The sequence below is a fragment of the Lolium rigidum genome, chromosome 6, assembly GCF_022539505.1.
Source record: "Lolium rigidum isolate FL_2022 chromosome 6, APGP_CSIRO_Lrig_0.1, whole genome shotgun sequence".
Taxonomy (NCBI): domain Eukaryota; kingdom Viridiplantae; phylum Streptophyta; class Magnoliopsida; order Poales; family Poaceae; genus Lolium; species Lolium rigidum.
In genome coordinates this window covers 93845342-93864848 of record NC_061513.1, presented here as the reverse complement: position 1 = coordinate 93864848, position 19507 = coordinate 93845342, and the positions used below count along the sequence as shown (strand labels likewise).

General features: G+C 49.8%; 2 protein-coding genes and 1 pseudogene across 2 annotated transcripts; 1 reads left to right on the top strand and 2 right to left on the bottom strand.

Moving 5' to 3' along the window:
• Positions 1-447: 447 nt before the first annotated feature.
• Positions 448-1158, top strand: LOC124662969 (annotated as a pseudogene).
• Positions 1159-5193: 4035 nt separating this feature from the next.
• LOC124662968 (putative pentatricopeptide repeat-containing protein At3g11460, mitochondrial) lies at positions 5194-7621 on the bottom strand. Its single transcript, XM_047200738.1, has one exon. It carries the CDS (start codon positions 7619-7621, stop codon positions 5693-5695), a length of 1929 nt encoding a protein of 642 aa, XP_047056694.1. The 3' UTR covers positions 5194-5692.
• Positions 7622-15852: 8231 nt separating this feature from the next.
• On the bottom strand, positions 15853-17786 carry LOC124667703. Its single transcript, XM_047204957.1, has 2 exons — positions 17582-17786; positions 15853-17415 (listed from the first exon to the last, which is right to left on the bottom strand). The coding sequence occupies exon 2, from the start codon at positions 17400-17402 to the stop codon at positions 16065-16067; it is 1338 nt and encodes a 445-aa protein (XP_047060913.1). The 5' UTR covers positions 17403-17415; positions 17582-17786; the 3' UTR covers positions 15853-16064.
• Between the last annotated feature and the right edge of the window lie 1721 nt (positions 17787-19507).

Below are 19507 nucleotides of genomic sequence, written 5' to 3'. Positions count from 1 at the left end.
ATCCACTAATTTCATAGATCTTGCTAGATTTGTACATGAACCCTAGACATGGAAACTAGATTTGAAATGTTGGTTGGTGCAATCTAAATTATGTATGTGTTGAATGTGTATGTGTAGGAACCCTAGATATGTATGTATCCTAGATTTGTGGAGGAATCCTAGACATCAAATTTCATGAATGTGTATGTGTAGGAAACCTAGATATGTATGTATCCATATTTGTGTTACATATGACCATTATTTGTGATGGAATAACTCATATTTGTGATTGAATTGCTCATATTTGTTAGGAATGGCTCATAATATGGTTTTTTATCCCTAGATAAGTATGTATATGTATGTATGTGATGTATGTGTGATGGCTTATTTGGATATATTCTCATGTATGTGTTGCTCATATTTGTTAGGAATGGCTCATAATATGGTGTATTTGTGTAAACATGTAGGATGGTGTGGCTCCTAGAGCAAGAGTATGACAGGGATCACCGGGCTTGTCATATGACGGAGAGGAGAACGGATCTTCACCCTTTGAAGATTCGTTACCATGGCACAGTGGATATGGCGTATGACGAGAGGTACACGGAGTTCATCGAGCCTACCGGTCTTCTCCCGTTCATATCGCTTGTAAGCCGTGGGGGGCCAAACATGAACGCCGCGGCACTCACCGCCCTTGTCGACCGGTGGAGGCCGGAGACGCACACCTTCCACTTGAGGGCCGGCGAGATGACCCCTACTCTTTAGGATGTTTCCATGATCCTTGGACTTCCTATTCAGGGCGAGCCACCGTGTATGAACACAGCTTCTGATGGGTGGCGCCGACAGATGGAGGACCTTATTGGCATGGCTCCTCCGCCGCCAGTAGATAAAAAGGATAGAGCTGCCGCTGGCGCACCTTTCTCTTGGATTAGGCTTAACTTTGGACAATGCCCTCAAGGGGCCAACAGGGACACTCTCAGGACGTACACCCGCGTGTACTTATGGTACATGATTTCGAGGACTCTATTTCCTGACAGTGGTGGGAAGCTGGCCCATTGGTGTTGGCTCAAGGCGCTTACGGTATTGGAGCACCGGTGGAGTTGGGGAACAGCGACACTTGCCTACCTCTACCGGCAGGTGATGATTTGTTGTATGTACTATTCTTTTATAGTAGTGTGCTAGACAAAGTACTAACCAAATGTCTTATGTACGCAGTTGGACGAAACTTGTCGCAGGACTGGGAGCGGCGGTATTGGTGGATGCTTGCTCCTACTTTCCGTATGGAGCTGGAACCGCCTATCAGTTGGGCGGCCCAGGATACTCAACGAGAGGCCATGGCCTCATCACCGGAACAACCTTGATCGGGAGCCCACTTGGGCATACCTTTGGGACAATGTCTCCGAGATGACGAGCGATCCAAAGATCATGTACATGCACTACACTGAGGAGTTGGACACTCTTACCGCTGAGCAGGTAACCGATCACTCTTTTGCAATCGAGTTCATAAATTCTACTAGCATGTTGTAAATTCTGAAATATTTGTATGCTGCAGGTGGATTGGGAGCCATATGGTACCTACTACCATATTGGCGCGGGGATGACTGACCTCAACCCCAAGTGCCTTGAGGAGGCGCGGTTCTGGCGTATGCGCTGCCCACTCATATGCATGTGGCTTGTTGAATACCACCAGCCGCACAGAGTGATGAGACAGTTTGGGCTGTATCAGGAGTGCCCACCTCAGTGGCAAGACACGAACCACGCGCTTCATAGGTAAACTTCTGGAATCATGCGATGGAAGATTCTTGATTGAAGAGGTACAATCTAACGGCGATTTGCACAAAAATAACCCAAAAGTGAAAGAAAAGCACAGACAGACCCTCCGGCGAAACTATTTCACTCATCTAACCCTTTTGTGTGGCGCCCCTCTCATGGGCGCCACACATGCCCATGTGGCGCCCCTGCTCCCGGCGCCACAAACCCATCCGACGTGGCTCGTCGACGCTGAGCTGGCCAGCCGATCCGACGTGGCAGGCCGTGTGGCGCCGCTCTCGCCGGCGCCACACATTGAAAGTGTGGCGCCCGTGGCAAGGGCGCCACACATCCACTTAAGTTTCGGCCGCACCTTGTGTGGTGCCTCCCGGCTCATTCACTTGGTAAACCCAGTCAACATTGTCATAACATGTAGCCGTTTGGGAGTCGGCCTTCCTCGCCCGAAAATCCATGAACTCTTGAACCTTCGTTGGGAACTCGCAATTCATAGCAATTTCCTTCTCCGTTTCATCGGTGTAGTTCTGAAAATAGACATTCAACTTCTCGAATGTGTATTGAATGATTGCCGTCACGGGCAATGCACGGACACCCTTCAACACATTGTTGAAGCACTCGGCCATGTTGCTTGTCATTTGGCCATATCTCCTCCCATCCTCATCATAAGCTCTTGCCCACTTTGAGTTAAATACGAGGTGTCTATGAAGAAACTCTTGACCACCCGCGTGTGGATGTGTGGCGCCCTTGCCACGGGCGCCACACTTTCAATGTGTGGCGCCGGCGAGAGCGGCGCCACACGACCTGCCACGTCGGATCGGCTGGCCAGCTCAGCGTCGACGAGCCACGTCGGATGGGTTTGTGGCGCCGGCAGCAGGGGCGCCACATGGGCATGTGTGGCGCCCATGAGAGGGGCGCCACACAAAAGGGTTAGATGAGTGAAATAGTTTCGCCGGAGGGTCAGTCTGTGCTTTTCTTTCACTTTTGGGTTATTTTTGTGCAAATCGCCCAATCTAACTTCTCGATTCTTGCAGGCTTGATAGGCAGCGGCAGAGGAAGATCACAAATTGGCCTGTCCATCATAGCGGCCACGTCACAGCGTTCCAACAATGTTTGGAAGCGATACGGAATGTTGGCCATGTGGAGATTGTGCCTCACGACTTGGACGCTTTCAACAACTATCTCCAATGGTTTCATCAAAGCACGCTTATCGAGTTAGTGAAACCCGCGTATGATGACGACATCTTGGACGACCCCATCGAGTTCGATGAGGTTGCGCAAAGCCAACACGACATCTATGCTCGCAAAGGGAGATCGACTTCTATTGCTTTCGAGCTGAACTTCGTGGTAATGTATTCTCTCATTAGCTAGTACCTCATGTACATTGGCATGTGCTCTCTTAAATTGTGTATAATATGTTTGTCACAGCGGTCCGAGATCCAAAAAACAGCTGAGGAGTGCGAGGTTGTTTGGGATCAGAGCCTTAGAGATGAAAAGCCTGTCGGACCATTGCGGCATTTCATTAAGGTATGATCATCAACTTTGAATGTAAGCTATTATGTTCGGGTGGCTTTGTAACCATGACTTCCATGACGCAGAACACTGCACGAAAGATGCGGCGATTAGCCAACTTGCTAGGTTGCCGCGACGCCGAAATTGCTACATCCTCTTCTGAAGAGCCGGAGGTATGGACTATTTTGTTGCTGTCAAACAAGTGCTTACTAATTTCAACTTATGTAATCTCATGTGTTCATGTTTGTGAAGATTCCTGACGACGACACCATTCTGAGTCAAGGCATTCAGAGTGAAGGCAAGAAGCAAGCCCCACGGTCAGCTTACCAGTTGAAGCCAAGGGGCAAGGCTCCAAACCGGTACACTCCGGAAGATTATGTCAACCGAGGAAAGAAGGTTGTCATTGAGGAGGATGAGGCGCCGCCGCAGAGATCATCTTTGAGGAGGATAAGGAACGATGAGCCGTTATCTTCAGAGGAGGTGGAGCAGGAGGAGCAGGAGGAGCAGCAGCAACAAGAGCCACGGCAGCGGACGAAAAGGATGGCCGTCCGGAAGCAGCCCGTGAGGACGGCACGTCAAGGACGATACTAGGATTTGCTACGTGTTGTTGTGAACTCTATCTTCATAAGTATCGTGTTGTGAACCCTATGTCATTTCGAACCATGTCTCTAATGCTACTTGTTGTTTGAATCTATATGCTACGGTGTGAGCTATGATGTGTTATATGTGTATGTTCTATGTGTATGAAATTGCTACTGTTGTGTTGAAAACTGGTTAACTAAGGAAGAATTTTCATGGTTTTAACACAAGCCAACAAGTGGCGCCCTTCACGCTGGCGCCACACCTCACTATATGGCGCCCACCACATCGGCGCCACATATGTTGTTTATATGTCGAAAACATCCAGGGGCTCCGGACGTCTGGGACTTAGCCGTTTTGGCGAGGCTGTTTGTGTGGCGCCCGTGGCGTCGGCGCCACACTGTGAAGTGTGGCGCCCGTGGCATCGGCGCCACACAAGCAGCGTCGCCAAAACGGCTAAGTCCCAGACGATTTGTCTTACAGTATGTTTTGGGCAATTACAAGGGCATGTGTGACGCCGATGAGAGCAGCGCCACACATCCTGCCACGTCAGATCGGTGCACAGCTCAGCGTCGAGGGCGCCACGTCGGCTGGGAGAGTGGCGCCGCCGGCACGGGCGCCACACTGCAAGGTGTGGCGCCCATGGGAGGGGCGCCACACAAAAGGGTTAGATGGGTGAAACAGTTTGCCCGGAGGGTCAGTCTGTGCTATAGTTGCAACAAAGGGTTATTTTTGTGCATGCACGGAAAACCATGCAGACGCCATCTGGTACTTAAGCAAACATAGTCCCTCCATACCGGTTTATCAGGCTCTTAGTAAATTTGAACAAATGCTGAAAAATTAGGCTCAACTTAGCGTCAGTAAACGGGATGGCAGCACAGCTCGTGACGAAGGCAATACAGTTGCGGGCGGTCCAGCATTTGTGGCCTTGCTGACCTGCTTTCGCAACAAACCATAAGCGTGGCGGCCTGGTCCTGCTATCCCGGTAACTGTAATTGTAGTAGCAGGGCACAAGTTGTTAGTAGCTCAGCAAATATGCAACGTTTACAATGACTGTATTGCTTTTATCTATTGTCCATACCAGACATCTTCACTGTAAGAAAAAAAAAAACGAAATTCACTGTCAGCTAGCATTGGTTCACACCGCCGGATTGAATAAAAGGGGAACAAGCATGCAGCTCCACATATTTATACTATCAAATTTTTTGCCTTTCCTTTTCGATAAGAAAATCTCCCTTTCTCAAACACATTCAGTCATTCAGATGCAAAGGACTGTAGTATATTTTTTGATTTATCTGTCAACAATACAGCGGGCTAACCAGCAGACCAAACGTTGTCAACTAGCCAGAGAACTCGCAGACTATTTGCTAGTGTACTCCGAACCACCTTTGGTCAAAGATCTGGCGTCGCCAGGCCATTGTCTCAAATAGGGGTCCTTGACAATTTGTCATCCATCAGTTTAAGGACCAAAGGCGAAGCAATATCAGAGGGAGTGCCGAACTGCCGGTTGATCCGGAGCAGAGTGCAGCCCTCAAGGAAGTTTGCAGTTTGGTCTGTTGGCTGTCTAGCCTCGGTATAGCCGCCCCTGAACATTGGGTTCTGCAGAACATATAGGAGCCTGATCTTGAGGCAGTCGAGCATCTCGTTTTTAGAGAGTTGGTCATCTAAATGCGCGCCCATTTTCTCCTCTGTTGATCCAACCTTGTACTTTTTTCATGCCTGCAGTGGAGTATTCACCAAGCCTGTACCAATGAGTATTGAAGATCTGGAGCGAAATCTTCCTTGCAGGCTTACATCTTCAATTTCTGGGGCAACCAAAAGAATTTCTTCCCCTCACAGAGCACAGTGAGCACCAGACTCTTCACCAGTAATCTTTGCAGGAGCACGCTCCACCCTCGAAGCGATGAAAGCGGCTCGCATCCCTGACAAGAAATGCCCGGTTCGCAATTGCAGAGACAGTCTTCAGGAACGTGTGGCAGTCTCCGCATACCCTTAGGTTCTTGATCACTACAATCTCACTGTCATCAGTGTTCAGCATACCAAAGGCCACGGCAAGCTTCTCGCTGTGAAAGCCGATCAACGGCACAACCGCCTTCTGTGAGTGGCCCTCCACCACCCTGCCTTCCTCCGTTCCTGCAGTGCCATCTGTCTTCTCCTTCACCATCTGTTCAAGCTTAATCACGAGCTCGTAAATCCTCTTAGCCTGCGGATGCGAGTGGTCGTCAGCCATGAACAGGTGAACTCTCCCCTTGTGTTCAATGTAGCTGCACCCAGGCTCCTTCTTGAGCCCGCGCTCCCTCATCATCGACCGTATCCTCACCACACCGTCCAGTTGTCCTGTGTCAGTGTATATGTTTGCCATGAGCACGTAGTAGCCCGCGTTGCTTGGCTCGAGCTTGATGACATGCTCAAAAGCCTCCTCCCCTACCTCCACATTCTTATGTATCTTGCACGCCCCAAGAAGGGCACCCCACACGGCACCATCAGCCGGCATGGGCATCGACGAGATCAGTTCTCGTGCCTCCTCGAGACGTCCTGCCCGTCCAAGAAGGTCCACCATGCACGTATAGTGCTCCAGTGTAGGCCGCAGATGGTAGGCGCTCTCCATTGCTGAGAAATACTTGCGCCCCTCATCATACAGCCCGGCATGGCTGCACGCCGACAAGAGGCCAACCATCGCAACATTATCTGGCCGGATGCCTTCTGACACCATCGTCTGGAAGAGATTGACGGCAACATCGCCATGCCCGTGCATGCCGTGCCCAGTGATCAGCGCCGTCCAGGACACGATGCTCTTCCTAGGCATTTCGTTGAACAGCTGCTGCGCCTGGGGCAAGCTGCCGCAGCGCGCATGGAAGTTGATGAGGGAGTTGCAAAGCTGCAAGTTGGCGCGGAAGCCCGGCAGCCTCTCCTGCATGTACCGTTGAACGCCCAGGCCTACACTGCGCGCGCCGAGGTGGGCGCAGGAGGAGAGCACGCCGACGAGCGTCACGGCGTCTGGCTCCACGCCATCACCGTCGTGGCCACGCATGCGGTTGTAGAGGTCGAGGGCGTCCACCGCAAGGCCGTTCTGGGCGTGGGCTGAGATCACGGCGTTCCAGGAGACGAGGTCGCGGGAGGCCACCGGCATCTCGTCGAACACCTGCCGGGCGAGGGCGGCGCCGCGGCGCGCGTAGACGGATATGAGGCAGTTGGCAACGGTTGTCTCGGCGGCGAGCCCGGTTTTCGCCGCGAGGGCATGGAGCTGCGGCACGACGGTATGAGGAGCGGCCGGGACCAGCGCCATGAGCGTGACGGCGTCGAAGGGGGCGCCGGCCGCGCGCATGCGGCGGAAGATGGCGAAGCAGGCGGCCGGGAGCGCGTGCATGGCGCACCCGGAGATGAGGGAGTTGAAGGCGGTGCGGAGCGTGGTGGGGGGCGTGGACGCGAGGGGCATTTCGTCGAGGAGCTGGTGGGCGCGCCGGAGGTGGCCGAGGCGGGAGTGGGAGGAGAGCAGCGCGGAGAGGAGGTAGGCGTCGGAGGAAGGGAGCAGGCCGCGCTTGTAGCCGAGCGCCTGTATCTGGGCGACGCCGGAGGGGAGGGATAGCGCCGTGCAGGAGATGACCGCTGCTGGTAGCGCCAGAGCGTGCGGCGGCGGGTAGTGGTCGCCGTCCCGGAGGAGGGCCAGGGCCTCCCGGTGCCGGCCGAGGCGTGTTAGGGAGCGCACCCGGGCGCTCCATGACTCGGTGGAATTAGCGTCGCTCGCGAAGGCGGCGGCGGTGGAGGTGGAGGTGAAAGGATCGGCGGCCATCAGCCTCTGGTCAGGTCCGGAGGGTGTTTAATCATAGGATTTGCTAGAACTAACTTCACCGTCAGTCAAATTTTACACCATTTAATTTGCATCGTAATTTATGTTAATTATGAGTTGCAACATAACTTGTAACTAAAATTTGATGCTACTGAGAAATAGTCACTTCCTTAATTATATGAACTTCTCGCTGGCATACGGGCCCCGCTGTGAGAGACCGGCTAAACATCAATATGTTCTTGATCTATGCTTATGGATTGAAAAGGATATGGCAAAATCTTATTTCAAAAAAAAAGGTATGACAAAATCTAATTAGCACACCATGTATCAATTAGATGAAACCATATCATAGTTGACATCATCATATGAATTGCTAAATTCAAAACTTTAAACCATTTATTTTCTAAACAAGATCCGTTTACAACGCGATGGTGTCTTTATAAGTACCAATCTTGAAGGTGACGGTGACGGTGTGTTAGATCTTCATATTGCCCTTATCACTCAACCATTGGACATGGTATGGATGTGGATGCTTGCGGAGTGTGAGGTTGAGCTTCTCACACAACTCGATGCTTGCTAAGTTGTGGCAACTTCCTCCATCAATGATGACTTTGATGGATTTTCCTCAAATGTCGGCACGGGTTTGGAAGATGTTGCACCTTTCTGGTCTTCTATGGCTTGTTGAGTAGTCAACACCCTTGTGATCACAAGTGAAGGACTTGGATCATGCACATGAAGGAGGGAGTCTTCTCCGCTTTCTTTATCATATTCTTCTTCATTAGCTACGACGGCTTGAACAAGAGCTTCATATTCTCCTTCACTTAAGATCTCTATGTCACATTCTTCAATGTGATCATGACCTTTTGTGACCTTGTGTTCCATACTTGAAGCATGTGACATTGCTAGGCCCCGTTGATGCTTTTGAGGAGGCGGTTGAAGGTGTCGGTTGCTTCATGTGACTTTGGATGGTCGGATGCTTGGATGGCGTTGAGGAAGATGATGGCTTCACACTTGTTGTACGAGTACTTGGGTTGAGCTTTGAGGAGAAGTAGGTATTGGTCTTGTTGTACTTGATGTCCTCATTCACTTGTCGCTCGGCCTTGGAAACTTGGTGAACCAACTCAACAATGGTTGAATATTGTTGGAACTCGACAATCCTCTTGATTGGATAGTTGAGACCATTGAAGTATCTAGCAATTGTTTGATTCTCGGACTCTTGGATGTTGGCTCACATCATAGTCAACTCCATCTCCTTATAGAATTCCTCAACGGTCTTGGTGCCTTGCTTCAATTTTTGTAGCTTGTTGAAGAGGTCGGTCATATAGTAAGAAGGCACAAAGCGAGCATGCATCTCTTCCTTCATCTCTTACCAAGTATCAAGGAGGGGTTCACCCTTTTCTCCCCTTAGAGTGACCACTTTCTCCCACCAAGTGTTTGCATAATCTTCAAATTCAAGTGATGCCATGGCCACCTTCTTCGCATCGGAGTAGTTGTGGATGCGGAAGATCTTATCAACCTTGAGCGCCCATGAGAGGTAAGCTTCGGCGTCATCTTCGCCTTTGAACTTGGGCATGTTGAACTTGAACTTGCCATACATGTTCTCTTCATCCTCTAAGTTCCTTCGGCGAGGTCGCATGCCTTCTTCTCTCGCAACTTGTTGTGGGTGAGGAGGTCTTCCGCGGCCAACCATATCATTGGGTTGGCGTTGCACTTGAACGCTTGCTTCAATTGGTGTGCGATGATGGTGTTGGCGGCGATCTTGACGAGGTTGTTGAAGTTCTTGATGATGTCCATGATTACTTGAAAGATCGGAGATGTCGCCTAGAGGGGGGGGGGGGGGGGAATAGGCAATTACAAACTCTTGCGGATTTGTCTTGTATGAATGCGGAATTAAACTATCGTTTAGTTTACAAGCACAAACCCTAAATATGCTAAGCTCAACTAAGTGTAACAATAGCAACTAGAGCTAAGCAAGATAGGCACAAGATATATGTAGCACAAGTGATAGCAAGATATATGTACTTCAAGCACGATGGCTATCACAAGGAAAGAGAGCTCGGGTATAGAAATAACCGAGGCACGCGGAGACGAGGATGTATTCCCGTGTTCCCTTGCTTTGCAACAAGGTACGTCACGTTTGGAGGAGTGGAGGTCCCACGAAGGATTCCCGCGCCACGAAGGCTCACCCTATTCTCCGAACCACACCCACGAAGGATAATGGCCCTTTCCTTATGGTTAGCTTTTCCTCCGCTCCGGAGATGGCAAGCTCCACAACCACTTCACAAGCTCCACGAAGGAGAAGCCCGGGCCTGTTCACAATCTTCTTGAAGAGATCACTGGAGCACTAATCACCAAGCCAACTAGGAGGTCACCCTCCAAGAGTAACAAGCTCACGGTCTCTCACTCGAACAAATCGTGGTGGAGAGCTCAACACTATGCAATGATGCAAAGCAAGAACACCGGAGGTGTTCAAGTCCTTCACACTCAAATCCCACCAAAGCAACGAATGCTAGGATGAGATTGGAGAGGAAGAACAAGGGGGAAAGTCAACCAAAGACTCCAAGATCTAGATCCCAAGAGATTCCCTCACTTAGAGAAGAAACGGTTTGGTGGAAGTGTAGATCTAGATCCCCTCTCTCAAATCCTCAAATATGAGCAAGAATGGTTGGAGGATTCAAGGGGAAGAGCAAGTTCTTCAAATAGTAGCAATGGAGGAGAGAGAATAGGAAGAACTACTTGCTCAAGGTGGAAGAAGGGCTATTTATAGTCTAGGGAGAAAAATAACCGTTGGGGAAGAAACGGGGTGTAAAACGCATAAAAAACGCCCTGAAAAAGAGCCCAGCCGGTTGCCAGGCCGGCCGACCGGCCTGGGCACTGAGGAGCCCGGTCGGTGGCCCGGTCCGACCGGCCCAGCAACCGGGCGGGCCAACCTGCGCTCACAGGCGGCGGATAGGCTGCGGCCGCGCGGGGGAGAGGCAGGCAGTGGCTGGGCCGGCGGGGCAGTGAGGCCCGGCACCGGCCAGGAGGCCAGACAGGCCAGGGCGCGCGGGTGGGCCGGCGGAGCCGACGGCCCAGTTGCGCACGGGCGGCGCGGATCAAGGCAGCGCGGGGGAAGGTGGGCCGCGCGGGCGCTAAGGCCCGGCCGGCGTGGAGGCCGGTCCGGCCGGAGCTGGCACCGGGCGGGCCGGTCGGTGACCGGGCCAGCCGCCGGACGTGGGCCGAAAGCCCCCGGGAAGCAGCCCGGATGGCACCAGCCACCAGGCCGGTCGGTGACCGGGTGGGCCGGCGCGCGGCCCGGCTGACCGGGCGGCCGGCTGCCACGCCTCTCTTTTTTTCTTTTCTTTTCTTTTTATCCTTTTCTCTTTTTTTCTTTTTCTTTAATAACAAATGCTCCCGAACTCCGAATCGCATGAAACCAATTTTGTTTGGAAGATAACAACAAATGCTATCTTATGGAAAGTGAAAACCCAAGAATCTGTAGGAGGGGATTTTATCATGAATATAAAAGGTAGAACCTTATATCATGAATAACCGGTAAAATCACCCAACCTCGAAAACGCAATAGAAGATGCATGTGAACTCCGTTTTCGATGAACTTGGGCTTGTTGTAAAGCTAGCAACAAGCTCAAGAACCTCACACAGAGAAACACCAAGAAGCAATAGGGATATGCAAAGTATGCAAAGGATTGAGCTCCCTAAGACGATGTGATCAAGTTACCCAACCGAAAGCCCCTCTTAATAGTGCGGCTATCTATCCTATAATCCGGTCTCCCATCAACCACCTCGAGACCGGTAAAAGGAAAACCTATCAAGGTCATACCTTTGCCTTGCGCATCCCATCACTTGATCATTGTCGCTTCGTGTATACTCACAAATTCTCCCCCATACACTATGATGGGAAAGCTCCATTGATGCACATCTTCACATGTCCATTATCACCAAATGGACGGCAAGCTTCAAGCATGTGATCCACTCAAGATGCTCATCTTGAACTTGCCCAACTCACTCCTTGTATCTTCTCATACTCACATAAGATAGAGCATGGCTAATATTGAGTTCCACATAAGAACTCCATCTTCATTTCTTCTTCTTGATCATATCACAAATATATCTTCATACCGATGATCTTGATGCCAAATCACAAGGTATATCTTTATCTTCATGGCATCCATACTTGAATCCAACACATGGAGAGCAAGTAGATCCTATGGAATATTCCTTCATATAAACTCAATGAAAACATTAGTCCATAGGGGTTGTCATTAATTACCAAAACCACACATAGGGGCAATGTACCCTTACATTACTTTCTTCGTCATGATCACGTTCCATATTTCCTCTTACATGATGGTTGGATGTGGGTGGTTTCGAAGATCACGCCTAGGTTGTTCTTGGTGACCTTGATCATGAGCATCAATATGTGGTTCGCGATGAGGCTTCAGGTCCATGTGGATGATGACGTTGTCTTGGGGTTGGTTGTCACACCCATGATGGGCGTGGCGATCATGTTGATGGCGGTCATGGAGTTGTGCTTCTTCTTGTTGATGACGCTCATGTGGTTGAACATGTCGATGAGGTTCTCCTCGCCTTGAGTTGGAGCGTGATGACTCGTGACGGTCATGGGAAGTAGTCTTGTGAAGAGCTTGATGATGCGGTAGAGCGGTGTCGATGGCGGTGACCCAAGTTGTTGATGGCGTGCTCGAGGCTCTCCATGCGCCGCTCCATGTTCGCATCGTTGACCGTCATTTGGCGATCCAAGTTGTCCATGCCTTCGCAAAGGAGGGTCATGTCTTGGTTCAGGACGGCGAAGTTGTGTGCTACTTCTTCATATAGCTCATCTATGCGAGTCTAGAACAATGCGAGGCGCTCGTTGAACTCTTGGCATTGTGCCCATAGATTGTGTTGGGTAGCCAACCGCTCTTTGTCGTGGAGGATTGCATCCTCCCTTGCTTCTTCTTCATTCCTAGGCATGTTGCCAAAACAAGAGCTCGGTTGAGGATGTTAGTGGAAGAACACTACCTCGCAACCTTACCTTGGTATGATAGTATTGGGGCAACCAACCAAGCCCAAAGCAAAACCAATTTGTAACGGGTTCCACACACAAGAGCACACGCAAAAAACTAGCAAAGATATGGTGGTAGGATGGATTGTGGAAAGGCCCCCAATGAAATCAACGACAAAGCTTATTGTAAAAGGTGGAAAAATTCAAAATTCAAGCGTCCAAATGGTGATCACCAAAACACGAAAATATGTGGAACACACACATGAGATGAACGGGGTTAGTGCGACCAAAGAAAGAGCGGAAAAACTAGATGGCCTACAAAGACCGGCTCGGTGTCACACTAACACAAGGAGAGGCAAAGCTTTGGTTGCTTCTAAATGAGAGACATCAAGATCCACACTTGGCCTCTCTTCTTGTCTCTCTCTTTTCCTATTAAAAGCCTTTGACTCTTTTGTATTTGGTGGCACTTGCACTCGTTTTCTCTTTTTGGATTCTTTTTGCACTATGGAAAAGTGAGCCTCACTTTTGCTATTTTCCCGCACGAGTTTTGCTTGTAAGCTTTATTCCACACTACACACACCCTCACAAGAGGGGCCACATGCAATGTCTCGCAACACTCGAAAAGCAATGCTCGATGGGATAGATCGCAAAAGGAGATAGTGGGCGACAAGGTGAAAGGCAAGTTATACCTAGTTGGGTCGTAGGCGGTGATGAACAACAAACTTACGATGGTAGTGGTGGATGAAAAAGTACGTTTTGAGATTCGGGGTGCCGAGGCCGTCTTCGCGTTTGCGTCTTTGCTGCGGTGTTTGTGGTTACAACTAAGGCACTCAAAACCGGAAAACAAACACAAGGGTTAAAGAGGGATCAAAATTTGGAGCTGAAGGAGCAGTTTTGGCCCCCGGTGGCAGTGCCGGCCTTGGGATGGCGGCAATGCCAGCCACGGCGGCAGTGCCGGCCTGTAAGGGGTGGTAGTGCCGATCCCTGATGAACAACACGAACTTGTTCTTCGCGAAAAGCTCTCAAAATCGACCCAAACGATGAAATCGAAGAAATTAAAGGCTAGAAACGCAAGGGAAAGGTAGATCAACCATAGGGACACGAAATCAATGGAACAAAACCACCAAAAACTCAACCAAATAGCAGATCCATCAAGATGCCAAATTAGGGTTATTTTTTGAGAATTTTCTGAAACTTTTCTAGATTCGAAATTGGGTGTGTGGGGGTCAAAATCGTGGTAACCAAGAGCTCTGATACCATATGATGCTAGGGTTAAGGAGTTGGCCCAATCTCGCGAATTTGACCCAAAGAGGAGGAGGGCAAAGAGGAAAACACGAAGAACACGACGAACTCGATGAACACAACGAACACAAACACACACCAACCCGATACAAATCGATTTCACTCCCTTGGCTCGATTGACCACGCCGATAGAATCAGCCGAAAGAGACCACGAAGTAGAATTCTGGTTGAGTGATCGGTGAGGTAATTGAACACAGATGTGTGAGAGAGTGGGTTGCACTAGAATCTCACACCCAAGTATCCAAATATCAACAAGAGGTACCTTGATAACATAGGAGTGATTATCCCAGAGGTTTGTGGAGCTAAGCCCAAGAGGAATAAACCAAAACTATGTCTAACCCTAGAAAGATGCTAGGGTAGCCATACATATAGGCCAGATTCGTAACAAGGGTAAATTAGTACTTTTGCGAGGAATAAACATAGCCACACGATGGGCATTGATGGTTCAGATGAAGTCAACATCGACAGGCCGGCAATGCCAGCGTGCGCAGGCAGGCAGTGCCGGTCAAGTGTTGTTTGGGGCTTCTGGCGATTCAGGCGGCAGTGCCGGGGTGCGTTCGATGGCAGTGCCGAGGTGTGTTCGGCGGCAGTGCCGGGTGCATCCAGCGACACTGCCGGCTTGTTCCTGGCTGAAGCTATTCTCCTTCTCCTTCCTTGTCCGGTGTTGGATCACCCTTGGCGTACTCCTCTCGATGCTCATATCTGATCACATAAAGGGTCTCAGAATGAAGTAGAAAACCATACAAGGGTGTATCGAGGTTGATTATAGAGAGGATATAATTCACCTTAACTTGTAGTGCTTTCACCCGGGATAGTGTCATTGGTCCACCTGGGGGATTACTTGGCCTTGATGTAGTGTCGACCTTTAGAGGGGCTACATCATCAATGATGACTTCAAAACTAAATCTCATATTGTTATGTTCGACGATATTTGTATGGCCTCGATTGCAAGGTTATATTATCATGGTTGCCAAATTATTCGCACAGTTGCCACAATAATTATGCATACTAGATAACCTTTTACATTTTTGTAGACATTGCAATGACCCGCAGAATTAGAGATATCATTTCAAATATTTCCAACAACTAAGAGAACGTATCATTCCACAAAGTGTAGTATCATACAAACATTGCATCGACTTAAAATGATATATAGAAAAATGACAACCAAGTTATTTTAATCTCACAACTCAGTAATGCATAGTTTGGGAAGTATGTGAAACTAATCTAGAAATTATCAAAGAAAAAATGATGAAACATGCATGTTAATATGGGATACAGTTTTGGAGATTTAGTTCGTGACTATGCCAAAGATCGATGGAAATAGAACCTTAATTGGGTTAACAGTTAAAGACATAAATTTTCTTGAAATATGAAATAAAGAAAACTTTCGATGATGTCATGGTTCCATGCATGTAGAACAATGTGCTGTTGCCCGCTAGTAGATCCCACTTAAAAGTGAAATCTGCACCATCCAACCACTGCAACATAACCCCCACACATGCAATAGTTTTTTTTGTATGTTTCTAACATCATCACATCATTACAAGTACGATAGAGAGACTATAAGATATTAAATAATATATTTTAGATGAGTTGGAGGAGAGAGAAGTGATGTGCTACTATGCAATAGCTAGCTCTTGCATGTGCTCCTATGCACTTTGTGAGAGTGAAAGGTGGACCATATGTTCGTAAAGTACTTCATTCTTATAGTCAACTATTATACATGTTAGATACTATAAATATGTTAACTACAAATGACATGCCATCTTGTTATAGCCAACAATTGACTATACTATTGGAATTGCTCTGCGGCTAAGGTTTCTGTCCAAACCACACCTCATGAATGTATCCGAAAAATTGAGTTCAAATGTATCAATTTTGTGAAGTAAGAACAATCTAACATTGAACTACTCCAATACTATCAAAGAAAGAAAAGTATTGGACTGTTCATGTTCACTTTTGTTTGTACACTAAATAAAAAAGGCAATGTACAGCATTTTGATGAATGAAATAGGTATTCATCTCCAGCAAACCCCCAAAAAATCACATTTCGTACACAATAAAAAATGAAGAATGGTTGTGAATCACAAATTCAATTGCATCTTTCCGCGCCATGGGAAGGAGAGAGCAAATGGGTGCTCAGATGTCCTCGTCGTACCGCCGGCTCCGGAGAACCGAGCTGACCGAGCTGTACCCGAGCATGCGGTGGAGCGGCCCTTCGACGGGCCCCTGCCGCAGCTGCTCGCCGCTCAGGCGGCTCCTCGCAGCCGCGCGCGTCTGCTGCTCCTCCGCATCGTCCGGGCCGAAACCCGCAGGCTGCGGCGCGGAAAATATCTTCCTCGGCCGGTCCGTCGAGCTGCCGGCTTGTCTCGCCGGCAGCGTCACCGCGAGCGTTTCTCCGCAGCCGCCGCACTGTACCCTGGCGAGCCTGTCCACGGACAGCGCCGCCGGCAGCTGCAGCATCTCCTCGCACGTGTCGCAGGCGACGAACGGCGTGCCGCCCAGAATCGGGCGGCAGATCAGCTGCCTCGACGACGCCCCGCGTCGGCTGCTCGATGCTGATGACGCCGATGCCGACGGCATTAATGAAGGGGAACTGACGGCCTTGTCGTGGCGCCGGACCTTGTCCTCCTCGGGCAACGCGTGCGCGAGCTGCGACTCGAGGCGGCGCAGGATGCGGGAGTCGCGCCGCGTGACCTTCTGCGGGGCGCCGTTGCTGTAAGGCGCGGTCTTGGGAGGAGGCGCGCCGGCGTCGACCCTGAGCGGCTCCTCGACGGCGACGATGAGCTTGCGGAGGCTCTCCAGCGCCTGCAGGAGGTCCTGCTGGAACGCGGGGTCGCCCAGCGGCGATCTGGCAGCAGCAGCGGCGGCGGCGGCGGCGGAGGCCGGTCCGTTTCCGCGCGCATCGCCCGGCAAATCCATCATAGCCGCGTCGAGTTCTTGCGAGCTCAGCGGCGACGCCCGGCGCCCGTAGCACGAGGCGGACTTGGTCCTCGGCACGTCGAGCTCTCCGCCGGATCCGTGGTCGTCGAGGTCGGCGCTGGCGGGCCGCCTGGTCCTCCGCGAGGCCGGCCGGAGCTCGCTGACGCGGCTGTGCATCGGGGATGATCCTGCGGGTTCGCCGTACCGGTCGAGATCGCCGCTTCGTGGACCGGTTCTGATCCCGCTGTAGGGCCTGTACGCGGCGGACGAGGAGGAGGCGGCGACCCCGTTGTCCCGGGTGGTGGTCGGGACGTCGAGCTCGGCGGTGGAGCTGGTGAGGTCCGTCTCGTCGGAGAAGGTGGACATGGTGTCGAAGGAGAGGATCTCGAGCTGCGCGAGCGCGTAGTCGGTGTCGTCGGCGGGCTCCGGGTTCTTGCCCCGGATGGGCGTGCGGCACTTGCTGCAGTAGTAGATGACGGCGCTGGGGTCCTGGTAGATCATGGCGCGGCAGTAGGGGCACCGCCCGAACCGCATCTTCACCTGCTCGCTCTGCATCGTCGCCGAGGAGCTGCAGGGAACGAGCTGGGTTAGCGACGCTCTCTTCTCCTTGTTGGATTGCAGAGACCATGATCCCATATCGGTAGATGATCGACGCCTCGTAATCTCCTCTGCTATCCAAGAAGAGGGCGAGACGTACTTCCAAACGAGAGCTGGTAGCAGGCTTACGTACGTACCTCGACGCCTCCTAATGTTCTCAGAACGGGCCGAAGCTTCCTCGTCTCTCCATCTACTCCTCGCAAAGCACAAGCTGACCAGATCAGACTCACTCGGGTTCTATGTTTTCTTCGGAGACGCGGATCCAGAGCAAGAAGCTGGACCGAGGAGGAAGACGAAGAAAAGTCTGCGGTGACAGCGAGCAAGGATGGAAAGATGTGGAGTAGGAGGCTACCACAGGATGACAATTCTGTCGACGATATACTGTAATTAAGAGGAGGCCACACCACACAATTAGGTGTGCTGCTGGAGCGCGGAATGCTGGTTTTCCCGTTGACGTGCGCGTGAGACCGAATTTCTCATTGGTAGGTACCCTGGAGCTGAAAGCGAAGAACAGCCAGCACGAGACCCGGTCTCTGTCCTGCGAGCACTCCCTGGAGAACGTTTCCCTCGCCGGGTAGGGTTGAGAACTTGAGATGTTCTAGATCAAACTGAGAAACCAAAGAAAAATATATAGACTAGCAAATTTTTTTTTGGAAAATAAAAAATTGTTTGCGTCATAAAGATTAAGGAGGATTTACGATTCATGAGTCAAGAAGAGAAGTCCTACTTGGCAAATGGCTATTCAAGATTCTTACTGAAGATGGACGTGGTAAACCATTCATAAGAGGAAGATGGATTTACTATTTTGTTTCTGGAATCCAAGGGGGATCCAGCCCCAGAGAGGAAAAGTGCTTTACTTGACCTTTTCCAAAAAACACAAACCAAATATTGTAGGTTTCCAGGAAACAAAAAAAAAGTCATTTCTGACAATTATCTTAACTCTCTAGTAGGTAACAAAATGTTTTCTTGGAACTCCCTACCAGCCATTGGCTCTGCAGGAGGCATTTGTGTTGGAGTGGATTATGATCTTTTTGATGTTATTAGTTGGGATATTAGATGTTTTTCAGTTTCAGTTGTGCTTAAAATTAAAGCCTCTAGTATTATCTTTAGAGTTGTCACTGTATATGGCTCCTCCTATGAGGACAAAAAAGAGGCTTTTATTTCTGAATTACATAGCCTCTGTTTAGATTTTAATGGGCACTCTATCATTGGTGGTGATTTTAACCTGGTTAGATTTCAGGGAGATAAAAGTAATGGAGTCATTGATCATAGGTGGAGTGATAAATTTAATGCTTGGGTGGAGATTTGGAGTCTCATGGAAGTTAAGCTAGGAAATAGAAAATTTACTTGAGCCAATAATCAGGAAAATCTGATCATGTCCAATATAGATAGAGTTTTCTGTAACACTGAACTTGATCAGATTTTCCCTTTAGCTTCCATTAGAGCTCTCCCAAGAGTGGGGAGTGATCACACACCAATTCTGTGGGAATCTGGTGATGGTAGTGCCCCAAGAGCCCCTCTTTACAGATTTGAGAAATGGTGGCTCATGAGGGATGAGTTTAAAACTCTAGCTAGACAAAATTGGACCCTTCCTGTTAGGGGGAGAACTTCAATTGATGTCTGGCAAGAGAAAGTTAGAAGGTTTAGGAAATGGTCTAAGGGCTGGAGCAAAAATATAGAATCTGAGCTCAGAACCCTGAAAAAAGATCTGATGGAAGAATATGACTTCCTAGATATAAAGTCTGAATCTGAGGAGCTGTCACATGAAGAGCTTCTTAGGTTAAAAAGCATTTATGCTGAGATGCACAACCTTTGGTTGAAGGAAGAAATTAAAGCTAAACAAAGATCTAGAGATAGGGATATCAAGGAAGGACATAGGAATACAACTTACTTTCATGCTGTTGCCAATCAAAGGAGGAGGAAAATGTTAGTTCATTCCCTGGATGGTCCTGATGGGCCCATCACAGAGGAGGCAGATATGCTTGAACTAGCTACCTCCTTCTACAAGGGCCTTTTTAAAAAAGAAGTGCCTTCTGGTTATAGGTTAGCTGAGGATTTCTACT